Source organism: Puma concolor, chromosome E4 (genome assembly GCF_028749965.1).
Source record: "Puma concolor isolate L17-30 chromosome E4, mPumCon1.1.hap2, whole genome shotgun sequence".
Classification (NCBI taxonomy): Eukaryota; Metazoa; Chordata; class Mammalia; order Carnivora; family Felidae; genus Puma; species Puma concolor.
Genome location: NC_141683.1, coordinates 69,098,530 through 69,123,454, shown reverse-complemented (window position 1 = coordinate 69,123,454; position 24,925 = coordinate 69,098,530). Strand labels below are relative to the sequence as shown.

Below are 24,925 nucleotides of genomic sequence, written 5' to 3'. Positions count from 1 at the left end.
GCCGAGGCGGTCAGGGGCTTTAGGCCAGACTTGGCGGGGGGATGGGGGGTGGGGTCGGGGCAGCGGCCCCACGGAGGAAAGGTCCAGGCTGAGCTCTGGAGATGCTTTAGGACAAACACCTTCCCCCGCCTTGGGAAGGGGTTTGCTGAATATGTGACGTGACTACGGGATTCCCGCTTGAGCCCGGCAGCGCCCCACCTGGTCCCACAGGGGAACCACCCGCTTACCGCACGGAGAGCACGTCACAGACGGAAATGAGCCCACACCTCAGCCACCAATGTGGCCTCGAGGTCTGGCCTCTTGGACCGGACTACGTGGCGGGACTCAGGCGCCCACCGCGCTGTCTCCCGCTTGGCCGCCAACCCGGCAGCTCCCGGGAGCGCGGGATCAGGGGAATCGCAGCCTCCTGGGTCAAGTTCAAAGTCCCCTTCGGCCTGGAGAAAATCGTTGTCACCGTAACGCCGCTGGCCCCACCACGGGCAGAGCTCTTGGTGAGCACCAGGGGTCTTGCGCAGACCTCATCCTCCAAAGGCTGGATCTCAAAACGGAGGCGCTAGGGTGTTAAATCACTTGCCCAGGACAGAGCGGTCAGGTGTTCCCGAACCCCCTGTGCTGGCTGTGCTCGCCTCCAGGCCCCTCCCCTGGATGCTCTGACCGGGCGGGTCCGGGTGGGTTGGTGCGATTTGGGATTTGATAGGTGATTCCTGTCACCAGAGAGGTTGGGAAATGCAGGAAGTCCTCAACCCCCTCCCCCACGGCCTCAAACTGTGACATGTGGAGGCTGAAGGCAGACTTGCACAGGACGAGGCCAACCCGCCTCTGAGGACACCGTCCCTTGTGAGCTCCAACGGGAGGAGGTGGGAAAACCCAGTGAGAACAGCTCCCTTTCCCCTGGGCCCGACTTGACTCCTCGGGGACAGAAGACACGGCTGGTAACCAGGACCGGGGGATGGCACTGAATTAGCATAACCAGCTGCTGTAGCCGAGATGGGAAAACCAGCCGGAATGAGCTGATGACCGACAGAGGGGGACTTCTCCGGCTGCAAGGCCATCGTGCCTCAGTGCCCCGGACACCTGCAGATGCGAGGTCACCAAGCCGCAGGCCACAAATGTCAGCCAGCCGTGTGGCCTGAGTGGCTCGCGGGGTGTCCGCCCAACAGAGTGAGTGTCCCTCCTCCCAGCTGCTGGAGATGTGCCACAGAAGGCCCGCATGTCCATGGCAAAGACAGAGACAAAGAATTTAGAAAAGCCCTTAATTTACAGCAAAACTGACAAGTCTTTTGCATTGAGACATTTCAAGGATTAAAACAAAATCATAAAGCATTTATCTCCAGGCAGAAAGCCTTTCAGAAACAGAATCGAAAAGAAAAAGGCAGGGACCCAAGGGAGACTTTGTCTAATGTTCTGAACGGGCATGCAAAAGAAGAGGGGAAAAAAAAAAAAAAACACAGAAAGACAAGAAAAGAAAAAGAGAAAAGAATAAACAAAAACAATAGCAAAATAATTTAAAAACAGAACAAACTTTTCTGATTGTCTAGGATGAGAATCCTTTGGTCCTATTACCACCCAGAGAGTCTTTTCTGCTGGTGCGTGACGGCCGGAAGAATCCTTTCTCAGAAGTATCTGTTCGGATCAGGTCCAAATGTGCACAACGGAAATCAACAGATAAGCGAAAGTGGCTTCCACAAGATAGTTCTCTCCATCCTAAGAGAAGTCAGAGGGAGGTTGTCCGGAGCTAAAGTGGCCATTCAGAGTCTCGAAGACCTAGGCTCCAGGCTCCCTATTCCCACCTGCCCTTCCTTCGGCATTTGTTTTCTGCCCCAAGAAGGTCACTCAGCCTCCGGCCATCACGCCCACAGTCTAGTCTGCAAGAGTGAGAGAGAAGGTGGCAAAGTGTGAAGTCGTGTGTCTCACTTCGGATCGCGTCTCACCGACCAGCGCTTACCCCGTGGCCGCCGTTAACTGCAAAGGGACAGAGGAAACTGGTCTTTGGCACAAGTGCCCGACTAAAAACAAGGGATTCTACGTCTGAGGCAGGAGGGGCCCACGGGGAGTCGAGTGGCACACGGTGGTTCTCACCACGAGACGTGACGCCCTAGCCACAAGGAAGCGGCCTCTCGCTCTGGGTTAGGCAACCAACGGGATGTGGAATAAGCCTTTCCTTTCATGCTGTGCCCCCTCCCCTAAAGCGGGGAGCCCTCTCTTGACCCCCTCAACCGTTCCACCCCAACAAAGCTCCAAGCAGGCGCCCCAGGAAAGCTCTTGCCGCTCTGGGAGGTTGCCCATGCCGCTAAGTCTCACCTGCCTCTCGCGACTGACCGTGACCGCCGTGGGGGCGGCGGGCTTCACTTTGCCGTGTCACTCGGAAGCGGGCCGGGGAGAGCTTCCGTGCAGAGCCCATGTGGGCCCAGATCCCCAAATAAGACTCTGCCCATGTAAGCCTGCAAGCGGTCCCTTCCTCCCCCCGCTTCACCCCTCCTGCCCAGCTCTGCCGCGTCTGTGCAGCTGTCAGTCTGCTAGCAAGCGGGCAGGGCATGTACGGAAAGGGATAATTTATTCCCCTTCCCCAGCAGCTGCGGGGGTCACCTCCCCGGGGACAGACGCTCGCTTCCTGTACAGACAGAAAGAGGCAAAATCTGGCATCCTAATGAGCGGCCAGCTGGGACGCTCTCAGGGAGGAGGAAGGGGGAGGCTCTGGTCCTGATGCGTGCGCGCGCCGCGGGGGGATGCTGGCTGGCTGCTGGGACCCGTGAGAGCCGGTGCCGCAGGCCCTGGATGCTTCCGGAGACCATCAGAGAGGGACTAGGCTTCGAAGATGAGAAGATTAGAAGGTTCGCTTTGGGGGGGCGTCTGGGGGACTCGGTTAAGCATCCGACTTTGGCTCAGGTCATGATCTCACGGTCTGTGGGTTCAAGCCCCACGTCAAGCTCTGTGCTGACAGCTCGAAGCCCGGAGCCTGCTTCGGATTCTGTGTCCTCCCTCTCTCTCTGCCCCTCCCCTGCTTGCACTCTGTCTCTCTCTCTCTCTCTCTCTCAAAAATAAATAAAACCGTAAAAAAGAAGAAGAAGAAAAAGAAGAAGGAAGAGGAGGAGGAGGAGAAGGAGAAAGTTTGCTTTGGTTGTTGTTTAGTCTCCATTTTTATTTTTCTAATAAAGTTCGCCTATTTGGTTTCTGTAGCCATTTCCCCCATTGCCCATGGCTGGCCAATACTACAACCCTGTGGTGGTTCTATCAGATTCAGACCCGTGGGCAGACGTCATGAGAACAACTTCCTCGTGACAAGTCTCCATCCAGACCAATTCTACACGGCTCATGGTGGCCAGAAGGAAAAAATGAATTAATTGCTCACAAGATCATCTAACTCCTTCTGGAACTGAGACCTTAAAGGAGTTTCTGCTAGGGTTCTTCATCAGACGGCCTTTGTGCCACAGCGAACAAGGTAATAGGATATTCTCCTGATTAGGATTGCCATTTCTAGCCAATACAAATACAGAAGACCAGTTAAATTTAAACTTCACATAAGCAGTGAATAATTTTTAAAAAAATTTTTTTAATGTTTATTTTTGAGAGGGAGAGAGAGAGAGTGCAAGCAGGGGAGGGGCAGAGAGAGAGGGAGACACAGAATCCGAAGCAGGCTCCAGGCTCTGAGCTGTCAGCACAGAGCCTGATGGGGCTCAAACCCACGAAGCATGGGATCATGACCTGGGCCAAAGAAGGACGCTTAACTGACTGAGCCTCCCCAGGCGTCCCCCCAAAATTAAAATTTTAGAACGTTGATGTTCATCTGAGATTCAGATTGAACTGGGATTTGCATATTTTATCTGGCAGCCTGACTTAGGACAAATTCAGCATCGAGGCTCGTAACGCTGCTTTCATTCTGTTCCTGTGCCGTCTGATTTCCAGCCAGGCTACGTGCACAGTCAGGAAATCAGACTGTTCCACCCGGCTTGCGACACTGTTCCCCGTAGTCACTTCTCACAGCTCAGAAACAACCCTCTTCAGCTCCTCTGAACTCTCTGGCGAGGAGGTCTGGCTCCGTCTCTCAGGTGCTAGGCTTGGATTGCTGTGTACAAGATGAGAACATGAGGCTTCACCGCCCTGCTCGGGCAAGCTTCCTTTCTCCGCAGCCTCCCGAGAGTGTTTCAGGGTCAATTCTGACCCCATCCACAGTCGGGGTTTACGTCACTATGACCAGGCCAATCCTGTTCACCAGCCGAGCCAGTCACATTTCCTTTGTGGCAGAACTTTTTGGGAGTTTTCTGGGGGGGGATGTTAGTAATGGTCTTTTTCACTTAGTTTTTAAGGTGTTTATCATTAACCCGTCCCAATTGTGTAAATCCTTTGATACACTCGGCCACACCAGGCCTTCCATCAACTTCATCTTCCGGATGACGCCCTTCCCCCCTCCCACCTGCTCCCACGTGAAGTGGTTCATCTACTGTCCAGCCTCACCTGAGGTGGCCCTCGCCGGCCGCTGGGGACCGTCCCTCCCCTCTCGTGCTGCATCACCTGCTCCCTGGAGGCGGCGACTCCTAGTTCTCGGGTTCGCTCCCTCGTGTTGATGGAGCAGACCCCTCCCAGCCCTCCATACCTGCTGGTTGGACGGACCACGAGAACCACGTGTGGGATGAAGACCAGAGCCTTGGAGGGTGGCCGTGCCCTGGACTTGGCTTCGCGTGTGTTGTGGTTCCTGAGACAAGGTCTGGACCCCGTCTCCCTGCCCCCACCTGCAGCCCCTCACCCTCCATGTGAGCTGTCGGGGTGAACAGCACCGGTGAGCTACCTGACGGGCGGCCCCGGTTTGCGGGTCCCCTGCGTCCTGTGGGCTGGGTGCGGCCCAGGGACACCCGGGTGCTGTGCTGTAGGACCCACCAGCGAGAGGGACGGGTGGGGGAGCGCGTGGCATGCTTGCTTTGTGCTTTCATCTTCACTAGCGATTAATTAAAGACAGTGCCATCTACTAACTGCAAAGGGATGGTTCTCAAAGGGGGTAGATTCATTTTCTGTCTCCAGAGTGTTCTGTTTCTGTTTTCTGATTCACACGGTCATTCTTCTCCGTCATTCACTGCTCCACCCGACAGAATAAACATCGTGCAGGATGAGCTCTCATGGACGTCCCTCTCGTGCACGCTGGAGACAAGCGCCAGGCGCCCCTGGTCTGATTGGAGGTCATGGCAGGACCACAATCGTGATGCTTTGTGGCCCAAGCTATCCATGTGGATCAAAGTCTATTTGTTCGAGGGCAGAAGGGGCTGCCCTCCCCGTGATGACACATGGGTCGTGAAAGGCCAAGGAATCCAAACGCCTCTCTTATCCTGGACTCTCGTGGTAAGAGCGAGGAGTGCCCACCTCCGACCCCACTGTTCAGCGATTACTTGGTCACGACTTTGCTCCCTGCTAGAAAGCATGCACCTCTGAGACCATCTTATTAATTTCCACAGCCTGAGAAAGTGCCAGGATGCTGGAAAGACAGTCCGTATCTAGAAAGTTGTTTCTAAACAACAAAATCCGTTGTTGGCCGATTTCATAGGTAACTGTTTGTTATTTAATGACAATGATAGCTTGCTTTTGAATTGTACTTTATAATTTTTTTTTTCAACGTTTATTTATTTTTGGGACAGAGAGAGACAGAGCATGAATGGGGGAGGGGCAGAGAGAGAGGGAGACACAGAATCGGAAACAGGCTCCAGGCTCTGAGCCATCAGCCCAGAGCCCGACGCGGGGCTCGAACTCACGGACCGCGAGATCGTGACCTGGCTGAAGTCGGACGCTCAACCGACTGCGCCACCCAGGCACCCCTGTACTTTATAATTTTCAAAGTAGGTTCATATACATGATCTGATTTGCTTCTCGGAGCTGACTGTGCAGGAGGCAGGGCAAGTGTTAAACAGAGCTTATCCAGAAAATTCCGTCACTTCCTCCTCCACTTTGGAGAGATGATAGAGCCTGAGTAATACTGGTTATTGTGTGACGAGAAACCACGGGGAGCAGTGTGTGCTTCATCAGAATCCTTTTGTGGGATTCTAGAAAAACAAATTCTAGGTGGCCTCGGCATTCCTCCTAATCATCTGTAGCTGTGAACAGATGGCCTTGTTCCCCGAGTCAGGATGGCAAAACTCAGGCACACATGTGCAAAATTACTCTTGAGGCTATAAACTCAGCAGCAAGGACAGAAGGTTGGAGAACAAATCTATGTTATCTTTCAGGGTGTGAGCCACGACAGCTCGGGCTTCTGCTGCATCACTGGTCCCTCTGCTTTGGGGTCCACCATCTGGACCCTAGGAAGGACCGCACTGGAGTGGAGAGAACCCCAGGGTAGCCGCTGAGCTTGGAGGAAGCTGTCTTTACCCCGGTGTGTGGAGAGAAGCTATAAAACTATGATTCTGGGGGCGTCTGGGGGCTCAGTCAGTTAAGCATCTGACTTCGACTGGGGTCATGATCTCACCGCTGGTGAGTTTGAGCCCCATGTCCGCTCTGTGCTGACAGCTCAGGGCCTGGAGCTTCTGTGTCTCCCTCTCTGCCCCTCCCCTGCTCGGGCGCGCTCTCTCTCTCTCCCAAATCAAAATAAATAAACGTTAAAAAATTAAAACAACACTATGGTTCTGGGAACGGGGCAGCAAACAGCAAAGGTAGTCCGGCAACAGGCCTTTGTGCGTCTTTTCTGCGCGCTGCGCCCCCGTTCTTCGGACACCTCTGACTCCTTTGAAGAAACCCTTTCGCTCGGGGAGGTTCTGGCCAGGAAAATCCGCTGGCAGCTGGGGGACCACGTCCAGGGCAAGCAGGGGACCCGACGTGGCCGGCGAGGGTCTCCCACCTCCCTCTCGGCAGAGACTGGCTCGTGGGAGCACAGGTGATCTCTGCGGACTCAGCTGAGGCCCTCGGGAGAGGCGGTTAGAAGGGGACTAGGAGCGCGGGGCTGGGGGCGCTCACCGCGGCCTGTCCGGGGTGAGGCCCACCAGGAGGAAAGCAGAAGAGACAGGAGACACGGGCTGGGTGTGCTTGACCTCCTTCCGTCCCCGGGCACGGCTGCACCTGCTCTCAGCGCTACTGACTTCGGCCTTTGCAGTGACGTCGGCTGATCCGTACGGAGTGAGCAGAGAGCTCCTCCTTGGGTTCGCGCGTGTGCGCGGGCGTGGGGAGGACAACGTGGGCGTGTACGTGCACGGGGAGGGCGACGTGCGTGGGGACGACGACGTGAGGGCGCACGGGCCTGGGGAGGATGGCGTGGGCGTGCACGAGCGTGGGGAAGGCCGCCGGGGAGTGTTACTCGCTGGGGCGGCAGGTGCGGGCCAGACCGAAGGAGAAAGATCGGCGCGGGTGGGTCGTCCGGAGGTGTGGCCGGGAAAGCAGAGGTAAGACCTGGCCGCAGTCGCCGTGTTTGGGTCCAGGGAGCACTCTGTTATCAGGCCCTGAGAAGCACCTCGGGACCGGGTACGTTGACTTGGTACGAGTTATATGGCTGACGCACTTCCTTCAGGGTAGAAGAGGTGAAGAGGAGGGGACTTGACTCCCTGCCTGGGGTCCCCGGCTCGCCGATGGGCCTCAGAGGATCCGTGAGCCTCCAGGGCTATGTGCAAACACTGCGTGTACGTTCGTTTTTCTGAGCAGAGGGTCCTATGCTCCAGCAGGAAGATGCACAGAGGGGAGGTGGTTGGACCTGAGCGGACACCCGTCCCACCCCTCCCGCCCTCCGCGCCCCTGGAATCGGGGGTGAGCCAGTGCCTGCCTGTCTGAGAGACGGGCGCCGTGGTGGGGCTGCCCTAACTCGGGGAAGCAGACGGCCTCCGAGAGCAGGGACGGGAAGGTGAGCCCACGGCCCGGAGAATGAGGCGTGAAGCAGGTGGTCCCGCAGACGGGCCACGATCTGTGCTCTGGGTCGCGGGGGCTCGCTGGTTCCCGGGTCAGGTACCCCCAGCGCCGGAAGCCTGGTTGCGCCTCTGCCTCGCCACCTGTGACCTGCTGCGAGCTCTCTGCATTTCCCTTCTCTCTCTTTTCTTAAAAAGGGACCAAGTGAGGGCTTCTGTGGTTATTTCCTTTCTTCTGCTAAGGTTGGACATAGCTGGTGTTTTTTTCTGGCTCCTTGAGATGCAAAGTTAGGTTGTTACTTGAGGTCTTTGTTCCTGTTTCATGTGGGCGTTTGTCCCAGTAAACCTCCCTCTTAGGGTTACCAGTTGCCGCATCAGTGGTTTTCTTTTCTTTTGTGTCCAGGTATCTTCTGTGTCCCCTTTTTGTTTCTTCTTTGATCCCACCATCGCTCAAGAGCGTGCTGTTTAATTTCCACCTATTTGTAATTCCCATCCTTCCCTACGCTGTTGACTTCTAGTTTAGTCCCTTGTGGTCAGGAGATTGGTGGGGTCTCAATCCTCCTCCGTGTCAGAGATTATTTTTTTTTAATGTTTATTTATTTTTGAGAGAGACAGAGTGTGGGCAGGGCAGGGGCATAGAGAGAGAATGAGACGCAGAATCCAAAGCAGGCTCCAGGCTCCGAACTGTCAGCACAGAGCCCAACACGGGGCTCGAACCTACAAACTGTGAGATCATGACCTGCGCTGAAGTCGGATGCTTAACCGACTAAGCCCCCCTGGCGACCCTCTTGTGACAATTTTTGACGTAAAGTCGATTTTCTCTGACGTAAGTATTACCACCCTGTTTTCTTGATTTCCATTTGTGTGAAGTATCTTTTCCGTTCCTTTGCTTCTGGCCTTTACACGCCCTTGAATCAACATAAAGGGAACTTCGAGCACATGGTTGGGTTGTGTGATCTTAACTCATCTTGGTAGCCCTGTAAGTAACGCGAATCCTTCTCATTTCTGTTGGAGAGGGAGGCCCCGGTGCTCACAGACTACACGACCTGCTCAGCCCCAGTCTCCCCGTTGGCAAAGCAGGGCTGTTTCCGCAGACCCCCCGCCTCTCTCCCTCCCGCCCTTTTCCTCCAGACACAAGAGGACCTGCTCAGAGGTGGGGCACAGACGCCAGGCGAGGAGTCTGGTCTCAGGCGGAAGGGCCCCAGAAAACCTTGGAAACTGTAGTCTTCGTGGTCACAGGCTGACATGCTTGAGGGTCCCGTGGTTGGTACATGATCGTGGTTCTGGCACTCAACGGTATTAGGTGGTACTATCTGTCCCTTTCTCCGTATCGTTTGCTACCATTTTACCATTAAGTGATATCACAAGTTAGGTGATCTCCATCCACTATTGGCGGTTGTCACGGGGCCTCACCGTGTGTCTCTGCGGGCTGCTACGGCCGCGGGAGACAGCAGTTCCGCGTGGGGGAGCTGCCCACAGACGTTCCCGTGGCTCAGAGCTCCTCCGCCAGCGCTGGGGGGGGGGGGGGGCAGGGAGCGTGGGGGCGCGTCCACACGGCTTCAGCCTGGCCACACCTTCCCACGTGCACTCCGGGCCGGGAAGGCTCCAGAACGTTTCCAGGAGGCTTGGAATACTTTTGGAAGGTTTCTTTCTCTGCGGGGGCAGCAGAGAAACTAGAAGGAATGGTTGGGATTTGGACGAGCCAGTGGCTTTCACACAGTTTTGGAACACGATCCACAATACGAAACGTGTGTGTGTGTGTGTATGTGTGTGTGTGTGTGTTCACACAAATGCATGTGTGTAACAAGTATTAAACACATAACACTTAACGCACGCTGTGGCCTCCTCAGTGCTCCGATGATTCCCTCTAGTCAGATAATTCGTTCCGGTTAGTTCTGACCCACTAAATACAGTTACCACCGTGAATCCACCCCAGGTCGCGAGTGTGGGTCTCTGCTCCCCTCCACTTCCCCGTCAGGAGGGGGCAGGTGGGTGTGATGGGGACGTGCCGTCCGTGCTCACCGGGCGCGCGGGAACTTTCCCAGCACAAGCGCGGGGCCTGGCCCAGAGTTGCTGGTTGTTCTTACTCTTCTGCACCCCGTCCTGCCCGGTGCTGCGGGAGGCGAGTGAGGTGTGGCCCTGTCGCGCAGGCCTTCACAGGGAGAACGATCTCGGGGCCTCTGTGTCTACCGTCAGCCAAACCCGCGTCTGTAAATAATTAAGGGTAAAGACCCAGGAACAGCACTGGACTGGACCCGAAAGAAACTTTCTTGGTTTGTTTTGGAGCCCCACTTCCTAGGAGTTCACCCGATGGAAGAAATAACTCAAAAACAGTGGCGAGGAAGGCGAGGGACGGAGCGTAAGCCTACACTGCACGTGCATAGCGGGTCAGAACGGCTGCAGGGCCAGCCTCTTGTCGTGGATGCATTTCAGTGCGTGCGGGGGAGGCTCAGGACAAGCTGTGAGGACTTCATCATGACCTGGAAGTGACGGCATGCCGTCGGTCTCCATGGCACTTGTGCGTGTTTTGTACTCGGTCCACACGGTGGATCTGAGGCTCCTGACGGCGCCGGGGGGACCTGGAACCCTTAGGTATTGAGAAAAAGGCCTTTGCGGTAAAACAGGGTTCGTCCGAGCCCTGCCACCTTCCAGCCCCCGTGGCCTTCGGCCAGTGGCTTAATCTTGCAAAACGGGGCCGGTGACCGCACCCGCGTCACAGCATCTTTGGGAAGTGGATTCAAATACTCAGAACCCTGCACGGCTCCTAGCGACGACTGGATGCTCCAGAGCTGCGTAGATTCTCCCATGTTCACTGCCCTGTGCGCTCGGGCCCGAACCACGGAGAGCCAGAGAGAGGAGGGGTCACCGCCACGGATGAGGCTTCCCCTCACACGTTGTTCAGGCTTCCTGGAGGGGGTCGTTTTCATGGTGGGGGAGGCTGGCGGTTTCCCAAGCCTCAGAGAAGGTGGAAACAGCCGAACCCCCCGAAGGAGAACACGCCTGGGTCTCAGCCACACCCGCTCTGCGAGCTCTGCCATCCGCGGCACAGGCGGGGTCACCGTGTCTCATCCCGCTTCTCTGAGGTTGACAGAGAGAAACAGACACGAGGCAGGTTCAGGAGCAACTATTTTTGGTGACACAAAGTGGCTGCAATCAGCCTGTCGTTTTTCCTGGAATAATGCTCTGCACGGAACACAGCCCATGGTTCCTGCTCTGACCTTGGCGGTGTCCTCCCACCTGGCGTTGCCCTGCCCCCACCCCTCCTCCTAACACACCTGCCCCGCCCTTGGGGGAAGGGCTCTTCCTGCCCCAGGGGCGGCAGGTTCTGTCCCCAGCCAGACATTTGGCGTCACCGGGGCCCTGCCGACATCCCGCCAGCACCACACATATTGGAGCCCAAATACTTCAAGCTCCTTCCACGTCCGAAACTGCCACCCTGGCCTCCAGTCTGACCCTGCTCCTCCTGTGGGGGGACAGACGTGATGATGAGGGGCCCTCAGGGGACAGCCACACGCGGCCAGCCTGTTGGGTGCGGAGGGGCCTGGCTCCAAGGCCGCACCTAGAGGTCGGGGTCTTCAGATCCGGCCGCTGTGTCCCAGGTGGACGGTTCTCGATCAGCGACCTGTCCTGGGGAGGTGACTGTCGCCCCGTGACCAGCGGGTGCCGCGTGCTCCCTGGAGATGCGCGAATCGGACCTGTGACCCCGCTGCTTACACCCCACCGGGTGGATGTGGCGCTGTGGCAGGCGAAATACGGCGCCCCCGCGCCTGGGCCGGCCGTGTGACTCGTCTTCACCTGCAGAGCGCGTCAGGCACGCCGCGTGACCGCCACGCCTGGGCCTCAGCACGCTCGCTGTCCCTGCTCCTGTTTTCCAGGAACGTTGCTCAGGAAGATGGCATTAAAGATGCCACGGCCACCCCAGTGACCGAGCGCGGGGGCCCGAGTCGGCCCCGGCAGGACCCGCAGGAGCACCCGCTCAAGCAGGACCCGGAGGAACGGTGAGCGGTCTGAGCCCCCAAGTCTGGAGCTGGTCTGTTCCACGGCACCTGCAGGTTAGCAGAGAGAAAGTTGAGATTCGGGGCCGCGTGGGAACGGGCCCCAGGGGGTGGGGGGGGGTCGACGGGCAGGACCGGTTCCAAATGTCCGTAGTGGTAATGAGGCCGTGTTCACCTGTAGGGCCTTCTGGTTTGCGGGGGTCTTCCGCAGACCTTAGCGCCATTGATTGTCATAGTGTTCCTTCTGGTTGCGGGCTCCCCAGAGACAAGGAGCGGGTGGTCCAGTGTGGGAGGGGCTTCCAGGAAAGCACAGGGAGGGAGAAGGCACCGGCCAGGGCTACGGCATCTCAGGCCAAGCTTCTTTAGGTCCTTCCCGGGGACAAGGAAGCCAGACTTCATTCTCTGTGCCTCTTGGTCACTGGTGCAGGACTGCCGGTGTGAGGGGCACAGAGAAGGGAGAGCCAATTTCCAGACGTTTCTCGCCTCCTTCCCTGGGGACGGAACTTTGGAAAGGAGCTGCAGGCCCTGTTTGTTGGGAATATACCAGAAGCAGGCAAAGCTGGGAGTGTGGGGAGCCCCTCTGTGCTGGGGTCTGGTGCCCGGGCACAAGTCCCCGCAGGGCACCTGGTGCGCTGTGTGCCTCCGCAAGGGGGTGGGGAGCCAGTGGCAGGCCCTGAAGGGGCCTGGGAGGATGTCCAGAGGCGGGGCTCATGGTCCTGATGAGACTGGAGGCTTTCTGTCTCGTCCCACCCGGGACTCCATCACTAGGAGACAATGTGGCCGCAGCATGGCCCTGACTTGCATTCTGTGTCCCTTTATGGGGTCGTCGGTCCGGTGAGGCTGCGAGAGGAGGCCGAGGGAAGGCTCAGGAGCACAGTCCGTTACGCTCCCAGGTGCTGGCGGCGGAGGCTGCGGGCTCACAGGGCCATGTGAGACACCAGGAGGTCAGGAGACAAGACAGGAGCGAAGGAAGCATCAGGCCGGAGGAAAAGGCAGGCAGGGCTGGTGAACAGCCGAGGACGGGCCAGCCAGTTTGAGGCCCGTGGGCCGGGGGCTACGGGATGGTCGAGGCAGAGGAGGTCCCCCCCAGCCCCGCATGGTCACTCTGCAGATCAAAGGCACGAGGGGGCCTCTGCTGCTCCAAGAACTGGTTCTCTAGAGGGGGCAGTCCCTCCCCAGCCAGAACAGGCTTTAAGATGTCAGAATATCCCACCATACGTCCAAAATACGAGAAATGTTTGTGATACAGCTTCTCAGCAAAAGGCGTCTCACCTATGATTCTTTGCTTCTTTCTTACTCAGTTTATTTCTTTATTTTGAGAGCGAGAGCGAGCAGGGGAAGGGACAGAGAGAGGGAGACAGAGAATCCCAAGCAGGCTTTGAGTGGTCGGCGCACAGCCGGATGCAGGGCTCCAACTCACGAGCCGTGACATCGTGGCCTGAGCCGAAAGCAAGACGCAGACGCTCAGCCGACTGAGCCACCAGGCGCCCCTATGATTCTTTGCTTCTTGAGAGAAACATCCCACGATTTATCATTATCGAACTTAAAGCGATGGCAAGTGTCCCAGAAAAACTACCTTCACGTGTCAGTTTTAAAACCGTGTTATGTGCTGTTTGTCAGATTAGAAGCTACGTTATAATCAATTTGAATTGAACTGTTTCAAAAGGGTGACTTTGGTTAACACGAGCAGCCAGTGTTCGTCCTACGTTTAACTATTTTGAAATCATTTCAGACCTGGAAAAGACATAGTACAAAGCATTCCCATGTAGATTTTACTTAGGTTCCCCACGTGTTAACATTTCACCACACCTGCTTTATCATTTCTTCTCTACCTACACACGTGCACAGACACGCACACGCACACACACGTGCGTATACACACCCACACACAGACACGATTATTTTTCTGAAATGTTTGAAAGTACCGACCGCTCTATATTTTAGTGTGTTTCCTAAACACGGGCGCCTTCTCTTACCTGACCACGGTGCAGTCGGAAAAGTAATGCATCGACATCCCTATGATTTTAACGGAGGACCTGATGCAGTTGGCTGGGTGTACTACCCGTGTTTTGTTCTAGTCCACGATCACGTGCTGAGCTTAAATTTTATTTTAACATTTTTCTTTATTTTTGAGAGATCCAGACAGAGCGGGGGAGGGGCAGAGAGCGAGGGAGACCCAGAATCCGAAGGAGGCTCCAGGCTCTGAGCTGTCAGCACAGAGCCCAACATGGGGCTTGAACCTACGAACCGTGAGATCGTGACCTGAGCTGAAGTTGGACACTTAATGGACTGAGCCACCCACGCGCCCCTCTCACACGCTGAGTTTATGTCTGTTTTTATTTCAAGTGAGGTTCGCTCTGATCCTGTGTTCACGGTATCAAGTGCCAGATTTGCCCGTTGTCAAGTTAACGTGGTTGTCTTTTCTAATAAGTATTTGTGGGCAAACACTTTGAAACTGTAAATATCCTGTGTCTCGTGCTTCCTCTCACGGCATTCCTCTCTTGTGAATGGTTCTGGCCTGAAACGATTGTGCTGTGCTGCTTTCCAAGTGGGGCTTTCCTGTTGTCCGTGATACGTTCATGAGTTGGAAAAGCTTCTCCTTCCCCCCATCTATTTATTTGTGTCGGTGTGGATTCATGGGTTCTTTTGTTTTACTGGATATAATCCATGGTGGTTTTGTGGTTCAGATTGTCCCGTATTTGGCCAGCAGAGCGGCTCCAAGCTGCCTCCTCTGTCCTTAGCCCGCCCTCATCTTTGTGGAGCATCTGCTTGGTTTCTGGCTCACGAGATGCTCTCGGCTTCTCCTGTGTACTCAGTGCCCCAGCCCTGGAGCAAACCGTTTCTCAGGAGACGTGCCTTGTGCTTGGAAAATGAATTTGGAAATCAAGGTCTAGGCACTGGGTATGCTCACTGGGTTTCCCTTCTCTGGGGTCAACGTGAGCCTCCTCGGTGAGCAGACCTAGGACGCGTGTCTTATGGAAGTTTCTACAACGTGAATATGCTCTTCCGCACCCATACCCACATCTGCGTGTGCGTGCACGTGGCCATGAGCTCAAGTCCACGCTGACACCTCCAGATCCCCTGCAACACCACACAGGGTTCATTCTACCACCCCCCCCCCTTTTCTAATTTATGAGTTTCTTCTCCAACAGTGAGAAACCCCTCTCACTGTCTGCAATGAACAGTAAAACCTTGGTTTGCAAGCATCATTCGTTCCAGAAACATGCTTGTAATCCAAAGCACTCGTATATCAAGGCGGATTTTAAGAACCATCGGCTCAGTGGTGATCATGTGACGTTCAGCGTCACGTACAACTCGTATCGCAAGACGTCGCTCGTTTATCAAGTTAAAGTTTATTAGAAATGTTTGCTCGTCTTGCGGAACACTCACAGAACAGCAATCCAAGGTTTTACGGAATTAACTCATTTGCTCGGTGCTAGAATAGAGCTAAAGTTGCATTGGAGTTGGTGACCCCATGAGCCCCAGTGAAAACAAATCCGCTAACTGGAGCACAACATCCATTTACCTACAGTAAGTCACTCCAGTAATGTAACTTCTGTTCCCTGCACCCCTTACCCCCTCCAAGTGGTAATTTTGCTCGTTGAAATACAGTTCGGGTCACTGTACAGACACTAACATGATTTTTTTTTTTTTTTAACATTTATTCTTTTTGAGAGAGAGAGCATGGGCAGGGGAGGTGTAGAGAGAGAGGGAGACACAAAACCGGAAGCAGGCTCCAGGTCCTGAGCTGGCAGCACGGAGCCCGACGTGGGGCTCGAACCCATGGACTGTGAGATCGTGACCTGAGCCAAAGCCGGAGCTTAACCAACTGAGCCACCCAGGAGGCCCTAATTTTTAATACGTTTTAATGGAGGAGGGGATTCACAAATAGAAAAGCACGTAGGGCCCACGCAAGCCACACCGTGGCCCGTGGTGAAGCAGCTGGGGCTGCGAGGTTTTCCACTCCGCACGCTGTGTGCTTTTGGCCCAGGCCAGGTGGGGGTCTGGACTGCGTGCACCTCGAAAAGCTGGAACGTGAGGGGTGTCTGTAGGAGCCACGCAGGAAGCTGTGTCTTGGGGACCAGGAGAGCCAACGAGACGGGACCCCCTTGTGGCTCTTTCCTGTCCCCAGGAGTCCGAGGGATCTGGTCAGGAGCGCCCGTGGGAAATGAGGTTGGTGCCCAGGAAGCAGTGTGTTAGGGAGCGTTTTTAAATCCACATTACTGTCTGTGCAGCATACGGAGCATTTTGATGTGGCGGTAACGTCCCCCTCAGCAATTGTTCACATCAGCAGTTGGCACGCGGCCAGTGTAACTTGGCCCTTTTCTCCACTCCTGGGTGCTGGCCGCAGTGGCCCCGGGGTCTGCATCTCTCCGTCTCTGCTGACACGCTACACCCATAACAGGTGGACTTTAACAACATTCCACTGGATTCATTTGAGATTGTAAATAGAATTACCGATTTTTTTCCAAGTCACCTGTATTTTTGCCGGTTTATGAAATGTGCGGTTCTAAACACCACGGACGCGACAGTGTGGGGTGCAGCCCGAAGAATAAGCAATTATTTGCTGCAAAGAACCCAAAATAACCCCGTCAGGTGGTGCCCAGGGGCTTCCGTCAGGGGTGGGGAACGAGCCGTTGTCAGTGTCACTGCACCGTGGCTCGATGTCACTGCTCTCCGTGTCCTTTGTTCAAGCACGGGCTCCTCGACTTCGGTGCCTGTATGACATGGTGAGCCTGCAGGGAGACGCGGAAGGGGGGCCATGTGCCTGCCCCCCAGCAGGCAGGACTCAGTGACAGGTGCTCAGGCCCTCCTCCCTCTGTCCCCCCCCCCAGGTGAGCCCAAAGGTCACAGCGGCCTCGTTTCTGTGACTTCATATGCGAGTGGCTGTTGTGACATGTGCCCTTACAGGAGGGGGACACCGTCTTGCTGAGAGACACAGACCCCAGCGTGCCACACGCAGCTCCTCTCCTACCCCCATTACCCCCGAAGGAGAGCAAGGGGCAGACAGGGGAGCCCGAGCCGGGGCCTCGGGGCAGGTGATGGGCGCCTTCCTCTCTGGGTGCTGCGTCCCAGGAGGGGGCCGGGGACACCCCCCGGGATCGGTGAGCTTCATTCTCAGTCCCAACTTAGCTTTGAAATTACAGGAAGAGCTTTCCACCTGTGGAGTGAGAGTTTTGTCAGATTAACCTAGAAAGAAAAAGTAAACCCCAGGTCAGGGGCCCATCTCTGCCACCCCCCACCCCCCACCCCCACCCCCACCCCCACCCCCACCAAGGCTGCTCTTGGAACTGTCCTCTTACCAGAAATGCAGCTGGGCTCCTTTAATGGTGCAAAAAAGCCCCTCCGTCAAGCACTGGCTTGGCTCATTCAGTCCGCTGATGACTCGAGGGCCCAGCGAGAGAGTCACAGGGCACAGCCTGGTCCACCTGCTGGGTCTGCCTCCGGCCCCCTCCCCGCTGCTGCACCTCAGAGGAGACACAGCTGCTCCTTGGGCTCCGGGCTCCGGGCTCCGACCCCGCGGCCGCCGCTCTCTGGGGACCTCGGCTCCGGCTCCGAGCCCACTCCCCTGGGGGCGCCAGCCACGTGTCAGGACGTCTAGTTGGGGTTTTCTTGTAAAGGGGGCGGAGAGCTGGGCATCATCCCTTTCAGTGTTGGCTGGTTTCCCCCGGTTTACGGTTTGCAGTAGCCAACTAGGGGCAAGGGCAGCATTTAAGGAACGAAATGGAACAGGGGTGCCCGGGGTCTCGGTCAGTTGAGCGCCCACTCTGGATCTCAGCTCAGGTTGTGATCTCATGGTTTGTGAGTTCAAGCCCCGCGTCGGGCTCTGTGCTGACAGCTCGGAGCTGTGACATGTGCCTTGGGATTCTTTCTCTCCCTCTCTCTGTCCCTCCCCGCCTCGCCTCGCTCTTTCACTCAAAATAAATTAATTAGAAAAGAAATGGAATAAAAACAGCACAAAATAGATGAGGGCCCGGCACAGGATGAGCCCCAGGAAGCTTCTGTTTGTACGAGTGTGAAGGTCTTGGATGTGGGACCATAACACTGGTTTCTTACGAGATCGTCCTCACGGAAGTTTGAAAACCGCGGGTTCTATTTTACCACGTCTCCAACTCTGTCTGCTGGATCGCTTGCCTCAGAATTACCTGGAGGACGGCCTGGTAGTTAACATGCAGGGTCCAGATGCCCACAGGGCACGTCTGAGGGCAGGGGTGGGGAACCTGCACTTTGGTCCCCTGGTCTGGTCTTGTGTCCATGTGCCCCACATGCTTGGAGCTGCTTGCCCTGCGGACCAGTTCTCTGTGCTCCTCTACATCAGGACCTGGTCCATGCAGGGGTGCGGGGAAGTGGGTTGTGTGGGGCTCAGTGCCCCCACTTCCCTGCCTGGTGACTCAAGCACTCAAGTTGGTGGTCCTGTCATTTTAACAAGGTTTCACGGAGCAGAGACCCAGAGAATCTCATGTAGCAACTGCTCAGATCATATGTTTTTTATTTATTTATTTATTTTTTTTGAGACAGAGAAAGACAGTGTGAGCAGGGGAGGGGCAGAGAGAGGGAGACACAGCAGCTGAAGCAGGCTCCAGGCTCCGAGCTGTCGGCACAGAGCCCGACGTGGGGCTCGAACCCACAAACTGCGAGATCATGACCTGAGCCCAAGTCAGATGCTCAACCGACTGAGCCCCCCAGGCGCCCCATGGAATGTGTTCAAAACTCTAAACTGCATTGTTCTCCCTCAGCACGTGCGATGTCTGTGTCTTTGAACCCGTGTGAAGATGCGGATGCGATGGCGTGTCTCCCTGTGTCATCTGCAAACTCTGCCGTTGGAGCCCCTGGAACCGCCGCCTCCATCTGGTCCCCTCTCCTGCTGTCTTGTGCTGCCTACAGGGGGCACTGGTAAGTCTCGGTCAACCGAACATCACAGAACATCATGTCGAGGGGCGATGGGGGGGCTGGTCCTCCGGAGAAGGGGCAGAGGGCCTTCCCGCACTCAGCCCCCTCCCACACTGGGGGAGCCCGGACAGCCCTGTGTTTCCTTTCCTGCTCCTGTCTTGTCAGGGGGACATCGTGTGGCTCCTGGCTGTTCCCCGACACCCCTGCCTTTCCCTGGGATGACATTTCCTGACCTGTGTCACCAGCTGCACAAGGAGAGACCCCAGCCTTATTTAAGACCCCCCCCCCAGCTGTTCCTGGAGTTTCTGGGGAGACTCTCATGAGAACCCACAGAAGCCATCTCATGTCTCCCCAATTGCCCGTGAAGCTTGTCTGGGCTCTGATGCAGGCAGGACCCCACCTGTGTGGGGGGAGGCCCACCCAGCTGCCTGCCCTCATGAGATGGGTGTAGACTTCACTGAGTTGGGGCCACCCGGCCCCAAGCAGGAAGGAGGACAGGGCCCCTGCTCTGGTCAGTGTGTGTGCTCCTGGGTCACATAGAAGCCCCTAGAACCTCCACCCTCCCTGCAGCACCTCTCAGGGTGTGGATCCCCGAGCCCCAGTCTCCCAGAAGCCCCCGTCCCCTCCTGGCAGCCCCCATAATCCCAGCCTGTGGGCTCTCCCCCGCCCCGTCCAGGTCCCCTGGACGAAGAGATGCCCCTACTGCACAGCCCGCAGATAAGACGGCTCTGAATTCAGGTATGGACCCAGCGGGCGCGAGCCGGGTCCTTGTGGTCCGGGTGTTTCCCTCGTGTCTGTGCCGGCCCTGGGAGGAGCCGACGCACACAGTGAGGGCCTTGCCCCTCCGGGCACCCAGCTCAGAGCAGCAGAGTGCTGACCGTCAGATGTCGGCACCACTGGCTGTGACCGGTGAGCCAGAAAGCCTTTCTCCCGGGAAATGAGCCGTGACAGGTGTCCCTGCTGGGTGTCCCTGCGGAGCTCAGCATGTGGACCCAAGTGCCCTTCTGGCCTGCTGGGCTCTCCTGCCCTTGGGACCTTGTGGAAGGCGTGGGACGCAGTGAGAAGCGGACCTTCCAGCATGTTCTCTGAATTCCCATCCACCCTCCACAAAGCCCTGCTCCCCACTGGGACCAGAGAGACCTCTTCAATGGCACAGTTCTGGCTACGTCCCTCCGGGGCCTGAAGCCTTCAGATTAAGGCCCAAATCCTTCCTTCCCATGACCCTGAACTGTTGATGGGGTTTTGGGGTGATGGGGGTTCGCAGCTGATGGTCAAGAAAGAATTCTCGAGACATCGTTGGTGCAAAAGAAGGTGATTTTATTGAAGCACGGGGACATACCTGTGGGCAGGAAGAGCTGCGCTGGGGTCGTGAGGAGTGACTCCTTCTCTACTGTAGAGGTGGGGAGGTAAAGGCAAAACGGAGGTTTCTAGAAGGACTTGATATGCTAAAGAGGACCCAGAGGGCGCCAGAGGCCTCGCTGCTGTCAAAGTTGTTTCCCTCTACTAAGGCTTTACCACCAGGAGGGGCGGGGCTCCTGGACAAATGCTCTGCTCCGTATTTGCCTCGAGCATTTGTCCGCGGGCTGCAGGTCACGAGGATGTTCGGTTTCAGCCGCCGTTTCCTTCTGGCCTGTGTTCCCCCATCCCTGTGGAGGGGAGGGTGATGTGGGGGCTCCGGGAAACTGAGTCTACAGGTTTGTAGGGATGAAGCCGTTGATAAGACCGCCTTTGCCTTGTAATTTACTAACAAGATATGTGTAACCTGATGGAGACTCATGTCCTGTATGACCGTGATCTCTCTCAACCATTTGTTTTTCCCTTTTGTCCTTGGGCAGCCTGGAGTGCCTGAGGAAGGAATGTCACCCATATCCCACCTGGGGTCCGGGGATGCTAGCTTGTGCTGGGCCTCGGCCTGCCTTGTGGTCCCTCATCACTGTCACAGCGTCAGTTAGTGTGTGAGGTAATGGCGGGGTCTTGGTCCACGTGCAGGCACGGGGCTGGGACCACGGGGCTCCTCGGTGGGTCCCTCCCCGGTCCTTGACCGTAGCTGGACCTTCTCACCTGCCCCTGGGCTGCAGGCTCCCAGGAAGGACCAGCAGGTTCTGCAGGGGCCGTTTCTGAGCAAGTGTCGGGGTGACCGTGCCACAGCCGCCCTCTGTCCGGGCAGTTGCTAGTTCCACCCAGACTCGGGGAGGCCGGGACCTGCCTCTCGATGTGCTGTCCACGAACTCACAAACCTGCGTCCTCCCGAGTTGTGGCGGGACGCGGAACAGCCAGATAACGGGGTCCACCTGCCCTGACGCCCCATTTATGTTTCTGGGCTCGACACCAAAGCACAAAGTTGCGATTTTAGCAGCCTCGTGCAGCGGCCCTGGGGTGACTCCTAGCGGGAAGTACTCAGCGTCTTCATGAGATTCAGGGTGAGAGGTGGGGCATCCACTGCTCCCCTGGGGGCAGCGGGTGCATCTCCTGAGTCAGGAAGGAGACCCTCCCCTCCCCTCTGAGCACGGAGCAGCAGCGTCACGTTAAGTGGCTTATTTTCGCTGCTTTTCTCCTCGAGTGAGGGAGCCCCAGAGCGGTCATGACTCCTACGCGAGCGGGCGCCTGCAGACCAAGGCTGGAGGGAGCCTTGGAGCAGGTGTGGCTGTGCCGAGGGAAGACCACAGAGGATGGGTTGGCATCGGACGCAGAGGCTGGCGGGCGGTGGAGGCCGTGAAGGCGCAAGGCCAGGAGACGTTGGCACAGTTCTCCCTGGCGGATGGGCAGCGGGTACCTGTGCCGGCGGGGGTCCGTGTTGAGGTGGAGGTGGGAAGGGCCCGCAGCCGGGCTCCGATGGACACGGTTGAGCCCTGGGGTGCCCATTACGTGGGAGACCCTGTCACTCTGTCACACACAGGCGAGCTGCGTGCTGTGAGCAGAGCCTGACCCATTGAGATTCCCCCAAGGTGACCGTTGGGGTCACAGGTTTGTTAAAACACTGTGCAGGGGGGTGCAGGGAACAGCAGGAGTGCGGCCCTGCCCTCCCGGAACTTCGACTTACCTTGTGGAGACAGATCATAAAATGCTAAATGTACCCGTAAGCGCACTATTTCAATAGTCACGTCATGCTGTCGCGAGAGTGACCGGGTGGTGGGGGGGTGGGGCACAGGGGTGTTGGGAAGTACTTTCCGGAAAGGCTTCTTGGGGGCCGAGTCCTCCGAGGTGAGACTTGCAGAATTCAAGGGGCGGAAGGACCTTCTGGCCGGAGGAGAGAACAAACACGGAGGCCCCGAGTCAGGAGGGAGGCAGGGAGGCCTGTGGGCTGGGAGGGGAGGCCAGGGGCTCGCCATCCAGCTGGATTTTGTGAGGAGTCTGGATTTTACTCTAAGGGGAAAGGGAGGGGTCAGACCTGTGGGGCTCATGGGGGAGGCTACGGGGGACTGGGTGCCCGTTCTCAGGAAGGTGCTCTGGGTCACGCTGGCCTTCCCTGTGGTCCCGTCTCTCCAGGTGGGCAGCCGTTAGAGCTCTCAGCTGAGTGCCCTCTGCCTTGATGCTCCCATTCACATCAGGATATTAAAGCACAGGAGGCGTTCGGTAAATTCCGCGTTCCTCAAGAGGACAGTGTGGCAGTAAGAGGCTGTGATGGGCGCCACGCAGGAGGGAGGCCATCGCGAAGCTGTCCCGGAAGGGTGCCGGCTGCTTTGGGAGAAGAGCCCCGGGGCCTGCAGCGCGGACGCTGGGTCTGGGGCCCCCTTCATGTCACCCCTGTAGGGCGGTGTGAAAGCCATCACGGTCCCCCTTCAATTCCGGATGCCTCTTCTGGGCTTCCCCATCGGGCACGGGGCCCTAGCCTGGCAGACTGGGGTTACCTGTGGGCTTTGGTGGCAGTCACGGTGGCGTTCTGCTGCCTCTGTCTCTTCGCCTGACCTCGAGGGACCCGGCTCCGCCTGCCTCTGGGTCACGTTGCTCATCTGGCCCCTTGGCACCCGAGTCGGTACGAGAGTCAGGGGTGTTGAACGAACATGCCGAAAGGCGGGCAGTTTACTCCCTTCTGGAGATCGCGATGGACACTGTCTCCTCCTCCACCAGGTCACAGACCCTGGTTCACCCACGTCCACCCTTCGCCATGTGACTAGGATGCTGGAACGTGGCGAGCGGCGTCAGATCCCGTGCGCGGGGGGGCTGAGAGGCCCTGGGGCGGAGCGTGGGCGGGAAATCTGTTGAGAGGATCAAGTTCGGGGCAAGGGCACAGGCCCAAGAAAGACGCCCATTTGAAGCCCAGAGAGCTTCTCTGACACAGACGAGGGGGGGAGTGTGGTCAGACGTGGCCACGTGGGTGAGGGGGCTTCTCTGACGCCGACCTCATACGCGGCTGCTCACCGTGCAGCCCTTGCTGCGTTTCCAGGGATAAAACCCTAGATTGTAGCTTACCGCTTGAGTGACGGTGGTGACGTCTTTATTCCTCTTCCAGGGCCCCAGGGCTTGCTTTTAGGGGCCACATGATTTGGTCAGAACGCTTTCCCTGTCCCCCTTCATCAGCGCTTCCTGCTCCAGGCCACCGACGCGCCTCCTGGAATGGTTGGTGGCATTGATGGCACAATTTTCTTGCCTCCCACAACATTAAGTCCGAGTTTTTCTTTATTTTTTTTCTTTTTTAATGTTTGTTTATTCTTGAGAGAGAGACAGAGTGTGAGCCGGGGAGGGGCGGAGAGAGGGAGGGAGACACAGAATCAGAAGCAGGCTCCAGGTTCTGAGCCGTCAGCACAGAGCCCGATGCGGGGCTCATTCGTTAATTGCAAGATCTTGACCCGAGCTGAAGTCAGTTGCTCAGTGGACTGAGTCACCCAGGCGGCCCCGTGTTTTTCTAAAGGAATATTTCCTGTCTCCACTGAGGCTATGATGATTTGCGGCACTGAAAAGAAACTGGTAACTAAACATTCTGCTTTCAGTTTTCTTCTAGAAGTCTCTCCAGGTGAGCCACATAAGTACAGGAGGAGGTGGGGCGGGGAGGGGTCCAAAGTGCTCTTCTGTGTTCTGAGGTGCAGTAGCGAGTTGAAATAGACCCATTAGATCTTGGGGAAGAGGTCAATATTCCGAGGACATCTACTGAAAGCAGTCTCGGGAGCGCTCAGAGGGAAGGGCTGATTAAGTTCATTTAAACAAATGCCATCTGTTATTGAGCCTGTGTGTGCCCACCAGGTCCTGCGGGAGCCACCCAGGACTAAATGGCCCTGCCTACCGGGCACATATAGATTTCCCAGGGAGCCTGTCCCTCCATGTTGGAGTGGCTCCGTGCTGGCCTCTGGGCGGTCACCAGGCAGGGGCGCTCACCGGGCAGGGGTGCTCACCAGGGAAGCCCTTTGATCATCTGTCCTAGGAAAAGTTTTACAGCGTTTTGTTCTGAGTTAACCTTAGGCCAGGAAATTAACACTGACGCGGTACAATTAATCAGCCACAGATCTTACTCAGAGTTTGCAAATTAGCCCACAGATGTCCTTTTTCTGGTCCAGGATCCTGCATTTAACTCTCATGCCCCCTTAGTTTCCTCCAGTTTGCATCTCGAGGAAGATTTAGCTTGTAGGTTTGGGGGATTCCCTTTCTCAACAGCTTTACAAATGCAGGTCCCCCTTTGGGACCTCTGCTCCGGAATATAATACCGATACTGATAATAATACTGTTTCTAGTAATTCCTAGTAATGGTGAACGTCTCTTAGGTGCTTCGTGTACCAGACGCCGTTCATCATGTTACATTTCGCATCATGTGAACCTCACAACGAGCCTGTGAGTTGGGTTCCGTTACCGTCCGAATCTTTCAGCAGAGGAAGCGGGCACAGAGAACTTAGGCGACAGAGCAGCTAAGCAGCAGAGCCAGGATTCAAACCCACGCAGGCGGGCTCCAGAAGCCCCGCGGGTCTGGAACCTCTGTGGTCGTACTTCCTCCAGGGGCCGATGGTGGTTCTGTGATTGCAGACTGCGGGGCGCTGCGACACGGCGGACGAGATCCGGGACACAGGTGGTCAGAGCAGGGCTGTTACAGAGTTCTGTCCACAGAGGAGGAAGTCCTGTCCCCGGCTAGAGAAACTTCCCGGAGCAGGTGGCAAGTCAGCTCATCCAATACTCACAACCCCAGGTGATGTCTGCCGGGAAGTGGGGACCTCCCAGGAGAGAGCTTCCTTGCTCCCCACAGGCTGAGTGCAGACGAGGCTGCGAGGCCAGAAGAGCAGGCCTGAGCAGGGCATGTGAGGGGCCTCGAGT

General features: G+C 56.7%; 1 protein-coding gene and 1 long non-coding RNA gene across 2 annotated transcripts in view; one reads left to right on the top strand and one right to left on the bottom strand.

The window, feature by feature from the left end:
* CNIH3 (cornichon family AMPA receptor auxiliary protein 3) overlaps positions 1–18,667 on the top strand; it is a 247,843-nt gene extending 229,176 nt beyond the window's left edge. Inside the window, exon 6 of the mRNA XM_086693937.1 lies at positions 18,538–18,667. Within this exon, the coding sequence (XP_086550063.1) occupies positions 18,538–18,571 (34 nt within the window). The 3' untranslated portion in view covers positions 18,572–18,667. The remainder of the gene's footprint in view (positions 1–18,537) is intronic.
* On the bottom strand, positions 1,257–2,473 carry LOC147572785 (uncharacterized). Its single transcript, XR_015246058.1, has 2 exons — positions 2,302–2,473; positions 1,257–1,962 (listed from the first exon to the last, which is right to left on the bottom strand). It is a non-coding gene; the product is annotated as an uncharacterized LOC147572785 (long non-coding RNA).
* Positions 18,668–24,925: the final 6,258 nt, after the last annotated feature.